This window comes from Sardina pilchardus, chromosome 18 (genome assembly GCF_963854185.1).
Source record: "Sardina pilchardus chromosome 18, fSarPil1.1, whole genome shotgun sequence".
Classification (NCBI taxonomy): Eukaryota; Metazoa; Chordata; class Actinopteri; order Clupeiformes; family Clupeidae; genus Sardina; species Sardina pilchardus.
Genome location: NC_085011.1, coordinates 7494778 through 7508075, shown reverse-complemented (window position 1 = coordinate 7508075; position 13298 = coordinate 7494778). Strand labels below are relative to the sequence as shown.

General features: G+C 44.9%; 1 protein-coding gene across 1 annotated transcript in view; it reads left to right on the top strand.

Annotated features, from left to right (window-relative positions):
• Positions 1–13298, top strand: part of ldb3a (LIM domain binding 3a) — a 48921-nt gene that overhangs the window by 27900 nt on the left and 7723 nt on the right. Inside the window, exons 7-11 of the mRNA XM_062520348.1 lie at positions 2333–2499; positions 2679–2715; positions 3350–3445; positions 10919–11197; positions 11607–11738. Of these exons, the coding sequence (XP_062376332.1) occupies positions 2333–2499; positions 2679–2715; positions 3350–3445; positions 10919–11197; positions 11607–11738 (711 nt within the window). The remainder of the gene's footprint in view (positions 1–2332; positions 2500–2678; positions 2716–3349; positions 3446–10918; positions 11198–11606; positions 11739–13298) is intronic.

Here is a 13298-nt window from a genome sequence, read left to right as displayed (position 1 = left end):
AGGTATTTATTTGAGACCATGCAGTATAGTGTATTTTCATGTAATTAATACATGGAAGGCATGTATGGAAAGCCATGTATAAATCAGTGTGTGGACTGGGCATGTAATACTACAGTTTGATCAGCTGACGTGTTCAACATGAAATGGAGTCTGTACTCGTATGACATAGCATAGAGTTGGGGCTGGGTGACCCGCACTAAGTTGGTTGGTGTGAGATTTCAGCAGTGCTTTCTTTTACAGTGCCCTACTTGCTCGTTAGCTATGTTGATATGCGCACAGGAGCTAAAATGACCAGCTAAGATCATAGTTCCATTTTGAAAACCGACATCTCATTCAGTGTCGAGTCCCAGTCAGACTAACCTGTACCCTATTTTAGAGAGTTTTCTGGGGAAAAGAAAGAGTATTCCTTCCCTAATCGTATCCAAACACTTTAACAAGAAACGTTTAGCAAAGTTTTACGGTAGCTCCCAACTGATTGACCAGATTAGACTACTGGCCAGAATGGCCTTTCTAGAATACTGGTTACTGTCCCATTCTAGAATGAACCAGCGTAGGGTTTATTCTTTCCAGATATCAGATTTCCAGATATTCTATTCCAGTATCAGTTATAGTATATAATTTTAAGGTGAAATAGCTAAATCTGGCTGCTTTAACAATGTCTATAACTTAAGATATGATGATACTACACTGGCCACCAAACAAATAAGGAATTTGATAGTTTGATGTACACAAATAAAGTTTCTAGTGTCATCTCCAGTGACTAGGGCACTGTAAAACAAACATGGGGTCACTCCCAGCAGCCATTGTGTTACTCTTCCATTTCTCACTCCTGCCCTTTCTATTTATCCATCTCTTCATTTCTCCACCCCACCTCCCCCAACTCCACCTTTTCCTGTTTTTCACTCGCGTCCCCCCCATGCCCGCCCCCCACATCCATGGCTACACCTCCACCCTGCTCATTGATTGGGTGACCTGTCACAGTGAAGAGATCCTTGATGAGGGATCCCCACTGGCGTAAGTAATCCAAACTGTGGCGGGCACAACCCCTTTGTAACACCTGCCACATCTCTTTGCCTGTTCACTCACCCCCCCCCCGTCCCCCCCCCCCCCCCCCGTCCCTCGTCTCCAACCTCTCGTCACCCCCCCCCCCCGATCACCTTTGTCCTCGTCTTCGTTTCCTTCCCTCTCCCCTTGAATTGGTTGTGTGCATTTGGATCTCATTCTGGATTACAGATTTCTAGATATTGTTTCCACTCAAATGCAATGGTGACATCACTGACAATACTGTCTAAAAGTGCTTCAACACAGGTATTAGAGGTCAGTTTCAATACAAAACAGAATTTAGTACAATATAGAAGAATATGGAAAGGATATGGCAGATGTTAATGAACAAATTACCAGTGCTCCAAAATGTGGCTCAAACTCCTTAAAGAGGGCAACGTTAAAGCTGCGGAAAATGTCTATTTTTAAAAAAAAAAATGTTTAAAAGCTTTCATTTCATCAGCACTCTCATTCCATCCATTCGCCTTTTGGACCAATTATGAAATCATTTCTGATTCAACATAGATAAAACTGCATTTTATACACCAACACTGCAACACTGCATCATATTAGCACCATACTATGATTGGCCCCAAAGTGGAGATTGGTGTATTTCCGGTCCACTCCGAGCTGATGTTGCAGAGCTGTGCAGCAGGTTGTGGGATCTTTTGTTGCCATTATTGGTCTGACTTCACTGACTTTGGTATTTGAAGTTCATACTTTCCCTGGAGGAGGGATTCCTGGGTTGATTTCAGTGTTTCAGAACACAGCTGCAATCAGGTGGGCGGTTTCAGTCATGTTTTTAAACCTGGCACAGTTTGCCAAATTTTGGACAAAGCTAATTAGTATAACTGAATTTGTCTACTTTGAGAGAATGTTCTGAGCTCTCTTCTGTTTCTCTGCGTTTCTGATTGTTTGAACTGAATGATTTTCTGCACATGTAAATGCTCTAAGCAAAGCCGCGTTGGTCTAGCCACACGGGAAGTAGTGCTTTCCATGTCAGCTTACCTGTAGTCATTAGTCACACGAGTCTGTCACCAAGCTATTTCTGTTTTCTTTGTTTGTTTGTTTTCTGCACATGCTCTATGTAAACAATACCATGTTGTTGTTGTTGTTGTTTTGTTTTTTTCTCACCACTTTGTGAGGCTAACGTAAGCACCTGCACATGTTTTGAGTGTCAAACACATACCAAACCAAAGCACAACAATCAGCAGAGACTCTCTCTTTCTCTGGTCCCCGGGTCGGGTGGCTGGCCGGCCTGACGGCTGTGGGGCTCTCTCTGTGGTTCCAGTACTCTCCCAGTAAAAGACCGTGTTGTAGACAGTGCCTCCCCAGTGTATCAGGCGGTCATCCAGAAGAAGGATAAGAATCTGGAGATCGAGGAGGGGACTCGTCGGGCTGCCCACCACCAGTCCAAGTCCTTCCGTGTCCTTGCCCATATCACTGGCACCGAGTACTGTAAGTATCAGACCTGGTGTTCAGTCACAACACTCATAACCATTACTTTTACTTTCTTATATTAATCAGCAAGAGATAAGTAGCTGGCTAACCCTGTGTCATTTCAGACAGACTGATTTGTATATTCTCTGTTCTTTTCTTCTACCCTCCCCCCCTTCCCTGCCTTCTCTCTCCTCCAGTGCAAGACCCAGATGAGGATCGTCTGATGAAGTCAAGGTAGGCAGCTAGCAGCAGCTACTGGTGGCCTGTGAGAGAAGCTCCATTTTGGCTCAAGGCTTCTGAGCCTAAACAGAGCAGAATTTCTGTCAGTCAGCCTCTCAGAGGAGACCTTTGCTCTCTGCGACCCCTTGCCTCAAATCACTCTCTGTGTTGAACTTGAAGCCTGCGCTGTGAGGGTTTTTAGCTTTGGTCTTCCCAACAGTTTAGTGTCAGGACAAGTGCGATAGACTTATTGCCATGCCACTTAGCCTCGAGACGTTGAGTTCTCGTCTTTCCTGGTTTCCAGACAGTGAGCTACTTTCACCCCCCTCTAACCCGTTCTCCACAACAAACTGACGAGGTAGTGACATCTCCCAGGTCTTTCAAATGAGATACCACTTGCTTTGAACTGAGAGGATTTCCAGAACTACACACCCTTCTTGAGGGTATCATTCCATACAGAGTTCCACCTTCCATTAAGGCTATTGTTCAGGGCAGATACACAAAATGGGAAGCATAAGTGATTCAGAAATTCAATACTGGTTTCAGAAAGGAAAATGGAGGCTTTAAAGGTACCTAACCTATCTCTTCCCCTCTCTCTCTCTTCTTTGTCTGTTTTCTTCTCTCCCTTTCTCCATCCTTCACGCCACAGGGAAAAGTTTCAGTCAGAAGCTCAAGGCCCACGTTTTGCTAGATTGAAAAACTGGCATCATGGTCTATCTGCCCAGATCCTCCATGCGTCAGAATAAAAGTCTCACCTGAAAGTGTGACTTCATATACGTGGCATCACTGTAACAGCTCATAACACTGTAATGGAGAGGCGAACGCATGTCGAAAAGAATGGAAGTGAGGGATAGATGGAGATGTTTGAGTGACGAGAAAGAAAGTTCTGGATAGTTGGGTTATTCTCTAGGTCACATGTGAAAGGCATAATGGCATACTCTGTTAAGCTTGCTACCCTGAAGTGTTATACTGTCAGCTTTTGGCCCTACCACTCACACGGTTGAGTGTGAATTAAACCAGTTTCATTTGTTGTTATTTAAAGAATAGTTGCAGTTGTAAATGTTTTCCCCGTTGATCACATTCTGTGAAGCTTGTTATTTTAAGAGAATAAATGTGATGCCACCTTTAACTGAAACACAGCAGAAATGTCTCTTGGCTTGTGAATGTCTTTTTTAGAATGGCCCCAGTGAGAGAAAGGATGCTTTGCTAAGTGAAAAACCTATTCCTTAGATTTGACATGGAAAAACTAGCATCATAGGCTGCGTCAGTTTTCTCTTTCAGGTCATTGAAAGGTGAATAAAACAACTCAAATTAGAAATTCACATCATAAAATCATTCCATTATTCCATTAAGTCATTAGATAGATAGTAATTAGATAGTTCTTTGCAATTAATTCTTAGATTTGTCTTTGTCGTGAGCAACAGCATAGACATTCTTTACCAGCCTCATGCCCATCTGATCAGAACTACATGTGTGGCAGGAGGGGCATGACTGAAGTGACATTAGTGTAAGATCTGCACACATCATGTGAGGGAGAGGTCTTATTTAAAGATTAAAAGCCAATATCACCATCTGGGTCTTCTCAGTCTCATCAAATGGCTCATGGTCTTGTCCCAGCCATTGTAAAGGGCTTCGTAGCATCCAGGGATTAAAAACGGAAGCAGTTATATATAGAGGACATGAGTGGTTACCAATCTGTGTTGGTGTCAAAGTGTTCAGTGTTCAGTTTACATTTAATTTGTGGGCCATACCATAGTCCTAAATGTGTATTCAGACATTTATCCGAAGACTAGATCCCATTACTTCTCTAGCTCTTCCTACATAGTCTTTCTGTCAGTACACATTTAGCTGAAATCCAACCAGTCTGCAGTATCTGTAAATTCCAAATAATGTAATGCCATGTTAATATTCACATAATCGCATAATTGCACTCAGCATGTAAATTTGCGTAACTGAGCTGAGCCATGAGTTACGATCTCACGAGGTCTACCAACTCATTACAATACTCATTAAGAACAGTGTGCCCTCTAATTAGGGATCTCCAAACACCAGAAGAGCTATCCTATGAGTAGTGCCCTATACAGTAGGTTGTCAGCCTTGGCTTAAGGGACAGGATCGTGTCTGTTGGATCAACACAAGGAAAGAGAAGCCATCAGCCCATATCTCCAGTGGGGCGTCTGTCCATCCTCCCGGGCCCCTGAGAGAGAGAGGAGAGAGAGAAAGAGAGAGGGATAAAAGAGGAGAGAAGGTTTTCAGATCTGTGAGTAGTCAGTGGTGCGATGCCAGGTCCCCTGTTTCCTCCTCTGAGAGGAAACCATAGTAACAAGGTAACATGTATTGCTTGTCTGGTGGCCAATGAGGGAAATTGTATCAGCCTGCGCTGTGGACTGTTTGTGATATAGTGAGTGACTTGACTGCAACCACCGCTAACCGTCTTCTTGGCATCATTGCTCGTTGGCTGCCTCCGACATCCCTGACCTTTCACCCCTTCCCCCCTACCACCCCCCCACCCCCCACCCCCCACCTGCATGCTGGGTAGAGAGAGTGAGTACACCGGAGTGCTTGTGCCCACGCCTCCCCCCAACTCATTCCTGGGTGGCTGGCCCCTCTACCCCTTGTTGTTGCCCCTTATTCCTCCATCCAGACCTCCATCTCCATCTCCACCTCCATCTTCATACACTCCATCACTGTAACTCTTTAGCTGACATCTGCATCTCATTCACCCACTGTGCAGTGCTCCACCTGTCTCTTTGGCGATCATCCATGATCCATAGCTGAATCCGTAGGCGTCGATCACAGTACATATTGCTTTATGTCACATTCACTGATGTCTACTCGCAATCCATTTAGGTCAGTCATTGTGTTAATGTGCAGTAGAGTCTTGGCTGGTAGTGTTGGAAGACCTGCAAAGTTCTGTCGTAGTAGTGATATTATAGAGTGATTTGTGATTTTATGTTGCACCAGAGTATTTTTCCAGTCTCTCCCAGTTAAAGCTGCTGTAAGCTATAGTTTTTCCCCAGAATGCTTTGTATTGTATTTTGTACCTCTGAAATGCATTTACACATGTATGGTCAGATAGAAGTTAGCAGGAACTGCTCACTTATCCTACAGCAGCTTTCAGCATGAATTTGTTTCCATTGTTTGTACCATCATGCTGCTTTTAAATGCATATTTTTAGTCTATATTTGAACTCCTTTGAATCTCATGTAAACATATAACATCAAGTAGTTAGTGCTTGTAGGCAGGCTATTTAACTTTGATGCTTAGACTAGACATGCTAGAGGTAGTGTTGATGTCAGTCCATCATTATGTGCAGTCGTTTGCTATTCATCTTTCACTCTTCACGTGATACCCTTTAGTGCTTTTGAAAGCTAAATAGAAGTTAGATATCCATGAATGAATGATAAACTGTAAAAGAGAGAGTTTGTGTGTGTGTGTGTGTGTGTGTGTGTGTGTGTGTGTGTGTGTGTGTGTGTGTGTGTCTGTGTCTGTGTGTGTCTGTGTGTGTGTGTGTGTGTGTGTGTGTGTGTGTGTGTGTGTGCGTGTGTGTGTGTGTGTGTGTGTCTTATTGTCACAACGTATTCCATTTTGTCCAAACAACTGCATTGCTCCTCAATCACTAATACCAGAACACCCATGCAGTAATCAATGCCAGTTCATTTAAACCCATACATATATGTGACCAGTTCATCCGTTCCGAAAGTAATCTTGACATACTTATTTGACCCTAGCCATATCTCAGTTATGTAAAGAGGAATATATACTGTAGGTCCAACACTGCATGCCACTCAGGGGCCATAAGCCCGTAATCAGTCCATGTGTGCCCAGCCCTGTTTGCCTTCCTCTTCTCCTCTCCTGCCCGAGGCTGCATGGAGCCCAGGTCCTCCCTCTTGCCCTCTCTCCTCTCCTCCCATCATGCATGCTTAGGGTCGGAGTGCGTTGTGCCTGGATGCTTAGCTAGAGTGTGTGTGCTAGCTACGGTCAAAAGTAGGAGCACAGTACAGTAATGGTATTCATTCCGTTTTGTGATGATACCACTGACGTCTTGAATGGCACTAGCAGATTATTCAAGTAGCCCTGGCAAGAGGATGAATGCAATTTCCCTGTTAACACTTGTGGCAAGCAGACTGAACCAGCAGGGGGCACTGTAGATTTTGGAGCAATCCTTCCACTGTTCCTCACCCTGTTTTAATGCTTGAAGGTTTCCTTATACACAGTTGACATGGTACGTCAGTTAGTAGGAAGTTCTCCAGCAAAAACAAGTGGCTCAGTCAATGAGACCTTGGATAATGCCTTAGTCCTTCATCGCTATCGCCTGGTCTCCACCTTTTTCCCTTCTACATCCTCACTTCGCACTGTCAGAGACAGAGCTTTGTAGAAAAAAAGACTAGTTCTGCTTTTTACTTCAAATATCAGTTCTGTTCCATGTCAGTTACATTTTTATTAGCTCATTAGAGACGTGTAGCATACATGAGCTGTCATGGTTATCGTGTAAACCCCTTGTGTGTTTTAGGTTTTTATATAGGGCTCATTGCAACTGTGTGTGTTTGTATCGGCGTCTGTGCGTGTGTATGTGTGTGTGTTTGTGTGTGTGTGTGTGTGTGTGTGTGTGTGGGTGTGTGTGTGTGTGCGTGCGTGTTTGTATCTGTGTCTCTCTGTGGGTGTGGGTGTGTGCGTATGAACTGAGAGTGTCCATGAACATGTTTATGACTGCAATACAGCAAAGGTTTATTGTATCTCTCACTCACCTCTGGTGTAAGATAGCCAGCGTAGTTTCCAGTGTCTGTGGGTGACACTCTCCCGTCAGCCCTTGTCTCCAGCCAAGGCAGCGTTCTACTAGACTCCACAGCTAGTCAAGTGCACCAAAGACCAACGTCACAAGTTCACCACAGACAGTGATAAGGGGTTAACAGCCGGCAGTCACCACCTCCCAGCTTCTCTCTCCTGTGTTTAGTTTCATAAACACCACTCAAGGTGGTGCTTTTACCGGTTTTGCTGTCTGATAATGGTCAGCCTGGTGCTAACTTACTGGTCAGTGAGAGAGAGGTTTGAGAGAGTGGCGGTTGCGGTGAAAAGGGGTCAGCCATCAGTCCTCCACCAGGCCGGTTGCTGCTAGGTGCCTGCCTCCTCCCCTAGCCAGCCCACCACCCCCCCTCCCCCACCTCCACCTCCAGCTCCACCTCCACCTCCACCCCACCCTGTACTTCCCAAAAACAACACCACATTTATCCCACGATCACAAACAAACTGAGGCATTAAGGCATAACCTCCGTTATTGAGTTGATTGAAATGTGCAGCTTTGGATGGTGTTTTTTTTTGTCTTTTCTTTTGTTGATTTTTGCTGATTTGTTGCTGGTTTTACATTTTGGATTATTTTGACAGATTTGTTCAAGTTCATTGTGACATGAATTGCCTTGTGTCTTGCATATTGCTTTTGACATCATTGCTTTTTTAGCAGGACCGATTTGAAAAAAAACCCGAAAAAAAACCCATGGAAACCACCACTAAAAGTCCCGCCCCTGTTCATATTGAGCAACAGTAGTGCAAGGCTCCAATACACCCTACGTTGGTGTGGACATAAAACAGAGAGCTCTCTAATTGCATCATGGGAATTGAAGTCCTCCCCATGTAGATTTGATAGATTAGGTAATAGACTAGATATGGCCTAGGTCATTTAATGATATATGGGCATACTCTATTGATTCTGGCAAAGGCCCATACAGTTCTAGCCTACAAACAGGACCCCACAGCCTGTCTGTTCTCCCTGCTCAGTGACTCATCTGCGATCAATAGTCCTCTGGTCCATTAACTGTCTGACTCTTACTCTTTTTATCATCAGGACTCAATTAGTGATCACTGATTTCTCCAAACAGAGTCCATTCTGACCCCATCTCCCCAACCCCCCATAGCAGCCTACCGCAAAGCGCTATCTTGCTAATAGCTACAGGCAGGGTAGATCCTCTGCAGCTTCCCCATGTTTCCTGTTTGATTCCTGATGGACATCCTTGCATTGGGCTAAGCAATATTGAGCGATGCTGCTTCTTGATTTTGCATGGAAAAGAGGCAGTTGCCCAGCATTTGTGCCTTAAGCTGATATTAACTCTCTAATTCTTGCTGTATGTATATGCGCACACAAACACACACACATGCACACAAACACACACATTGAGCCGTTTTGTCCCTGTGTGTGTATGTGTATGTGTATGAGTTTGTTTATGTATATATATATGCCTTTAAGTACAGCAGTGTGACTTGTCTCTTTCGTTGCAACCTAACCTGTGATCCAGTCCCCCTGTTGAGCATGCTCCAGTGTCCACCAGCCTTATGGCTGACGCTCTGCCTGCTACTGCCGCTTCGCCCAATCAACCTGCTTCTGAGCCAGAGTGCCTAGCCAATCAGGCACCACTGCCTGATGCTACCTCAAGTCCAGAACCCGCCCCTGTAGAGCCTACCCCAGAGAGGTAATGCCGTGATTGGATGTGTTCGCTGTTTGTCTGTCTTCCCTCGTCCGTTCTACGTGGAACCAGGGTTTGTTCCGGTATATCTGTTTGTTCTGTCCATTTTTTTTATGTTTGTCCTGATGTGTGTATGTTATCTTAGTACATACACATGTTTAGTTTTTATGAAGACCATATTTAATACACATTTGTGTAAAATAAAGGTACACCTGTTGATTGCTGGTGGTGATGGTGGTGAGCTGAAATGGAACATAAAAAAGCATCATCATGGATTATGCTTTTGTTAATAATCTGCATTGAACAGAGAGCTCTCAATCATCAAATCAGCAATCATCAGGTTTCCCTTTCAAATAGTTCTTTAAAAAGTCAGAGGAACAAGACCTCAAAGATCAAATTTGACAAGGTAAGTTTTAGGTAACCTGACCCTTTCCTGGTAATGAGATACATGTCCATACATACAAATTAAGGCTGCTATTGCCTACCCCCCTGCCCACACACACACACACACACACACACATGCACACACACATGCACACACACACACACACACACACACACACACACACACACACACACACACACACACACACGCACACACACACACACACACACACACGCAAGCCCGCACACACACGCACACACACACACACACACACACACACACACACACAAACATGCATTGCACATGTAGCTGAAAAAGTCATGTAGGAACCAGAGCCCGGAGGTTCTGGAGGATCTGACTTCTCAAGAGCAGTAAGAAGAGAGAGCCCATGGCGGTGGAGAGACCAGTTGGACCCTGCCTCTTTCTCACTCAATTCCATGACTTCCTAACTGTCCTAACGGAAAGTATCAGTCAAGCTTTAGTAGATTTCTCCTAAATCGGAGTTACGTAAAGCTTGGGAATGATTACACTTGACACTGGTTCCATTGCTGTCAAAATACCCCCCATAGGAAGCTAAACACAGTGAGATTCCATCTGACATCCATCTAATTGGTTGTAGTATCATTAAGATACATACGCTTAGCTCAAACAGGGATTCTTTACCTGTATACAGGTGTAGAAGTTAACAATAGAAGAGCCTGGTGTTTGGGAGACCGTTTTGGTCCCCCGTTCACCGGGCGACCGAGCGGATTTATTTGGAGGGGTGCCAGAAGTGGCCGGCCTTTGACCTGTCGTCCCGTGAAGGACTCGTGGAGCTGACGCAGGGCTGCTGTCTGTCCCACTGCTCTCCATTTCAGCTGTTTCTCCCCCGCAGGAAACAGGATCCCTCAGAGGACCTTCAGTGGCCCTGCCGACGCCTGCTATGTGTGCACATGTGCCGTGCTCACGCTGAGCCAAAGGGGGGTGGGGAGGGGGATTCTGGTGAACTGTGCGCTCCGTATTATAGCATAAACACAAGCGGATAGCACACACACACACACACACACACACACACACACACACATGCACATGCAAGCACACACACACACACACACACACACACACACACACACATACTCTTGCTTGCACTTTCTGTCTCATCATCTCCTTCTCTGTCATTTATTTGCTCCATGATTCTTGTTTTTTTCTTTTTTTATCTTTGCTTTTTGTTGGTATACTGTATTTTACTCTTTTGAACACACACACACACACACACACACACACACACACACACACACACACACACACACACACACATACACAGACAGGCCTACCGAGAGACATGATGCAACATGAAAACAAAGGCATAAACATAGACACACCTGAGGTTCAAAGGCAGTCCTATCCCCACCCCCTTACCCACCCCTGTGCTCTGTCCTCTCTACTCTACTCTACTCTGGTCTGGTCTGGTCTGGTCTGGCTGTGTTAACATCTCCTCTGTCCTCTGCAGCTCTCAGTCCCCCTCACAGCCTGAACCTGCGCCACAGCCTGTGTCGCCCCCACAGACTCAGGCCCTGGCACCAGTGGCCCCCGAGGCCCCTGCAGTCTCACCCAGGGCCCCCCGCCACCTGAACCCTGCTGCCTCCCATATCTCGTCCGCTCTGTCTGCGCAGTCTAGGTACAACTTCCACCACCCCAGCCCCTGAAGTCAGTTACTTCCACCATTATACCCCCCCCCCTCTACTTCTACCCTTGCCTCCTTTCCCTCCCCATAGTGAGACAATGTTTTCCATTCCCTTTTACCTACCCTGTTTATCCTTTTACCCACCCTGTTTATTGACTGTCACTACTGACTGTCTCTTTGCCAAATGTTTCTCCTTGGCCAGGTTTTAAGGGAAGGCTATAGTGGAAGTATTTTATATACATATCTGTATTTGGAGACTATAAAAGGAGACTGAAATACATTTGTTCATTTTGTTCACTAGAAAGAGAGAGAAAAGGACATTTTATTTACCACTAGGACAGATACACAAGCCTTATCTCTATATTCACGCCTGTCTCGTTAACCCCCCCCCCCCCCTGTTAAGAAACCATGTTTATAAACGAGGGCCGCCGCCCACCTCGGCTTTGGAGGCCCTGACAATCACCCCGATGTTCCGCACCAGAAATTTGCCCAAACGTGGGCGCTCCCTGCCCTCGGGGAAACCCAAGCACCTGAGGTACACAGAATAACTCACACACTTCGCACCTGTCCAAACCACTGTGTGTGTGTGTGTGACCGACGGAGTGATGTGCAGAGTGGCAGGGCCTGATGGGATATAGGAGCGACAGGAGTGGAGGATGGACGGACCTGCGGCCAGGGAGGCTTGGTGTAGGTCAGGAGCTTCTCTCCTGTGTGAGGTCGGGTAAAGACCAATGGCACCTCTGACACACAGAGCATTGTCGAAAAATGGGTTATAAGTTATAAGTAGAAATTGTAGGTAAGTAGGAACAGTCGGAGGTGCCTTCTAATTGGGTTTTGTCATAAAGGTTTTTTGTTATTGTTTTCCAGAAACATTGACATATGATCCTTGTCTGGATGACGCACACATGATCTGTAATTTCAAGATTTAGATAGTGGAAAACTGGGGCAAAAATACCGAGAAGTGCAAGAAGTGAACCAAATAGAACACAGTTAGCTCCTATGGGGATTTTTTGGCAACACTGGTATCTTTAGAAGAGATTTCGTTCCCAGAGGTTTGACTGGTCTTCCTACTAATTGCACCTCTCTCTTTCCTTGATGTCACTGTTCCCCTCACATCATTAATATTCATCAGTTCAGAATATGCCCATCCTTCCTCAGACGTATGATCATGCAATGCTAACTGCTATTAGAGATCCATTTTGCCCTCCATTTTGTCTCCTGTTTATCGCCTAATATCTTCAAATGGAGCAGGGTGCCCAAACCTCTCTCTCTCTCTCTCAAAAAGAAAAAAAGGTTTGAGCATTGGCATGCAACTCTAGAGCAAGCCCACCCGTGCTCTTCTTCCCGACCGTAGGATGTCATTCACGAAATGGCCCCATTTATCTTGCGACGAGCCTGGTAGTGGATAAATGGTGACGTACAGTAGTGTCCGGTAGTGACCGCTGGCCTTGTCTGAGCTAGAGCACTGCACCGTTCCTGTATCCCACGCTCACCCACGCTCACTCTGCACGTCACGTCTAAGCTGCATGCACACACTCTAGCCTGCACTAATTACCCAGTGTCCAATCATCATCACTGTTCACTTACAGTAAATGTACTGGAACATTTGTTCAAGTTTGACTACAAGTATTGTTCAATAGTCAGTCAGCACCCTAAAACCACTTTGTGAATGGAGTGGTTTCTGGTAAGAAATCTGATCTGTTTACACGTAAACATATTTGATCAAAACTGTTCTAAAAAACACTACAATTTATTTGTTAAATGTAATTAGCACTTATAAATGTGTGCAATTCAATGTGAATTATAAGTGGACAGACTTTCCTCTGTTTTACTCATAACCTTTATATTAATGACATTTATCAATAACTTCTTCTCTGGCTTTTAGAGTGTCATTCTCATTCTTGTCATCCTCATCATCATTAATAATATTCTCTAAACGTCTGGAGTGTGGCATGGAATTCCTCTCAGAGTGCATTGTTCTCTTACTCTGTGACTTGTGTTGAGTGTGTGTTGTTGTGTTTTCACATTTTTGTGAAATTTGTGATGTAGGATTTGTTGAAGACATACATATTTCCTGAATGTCTAGAGTAAAATA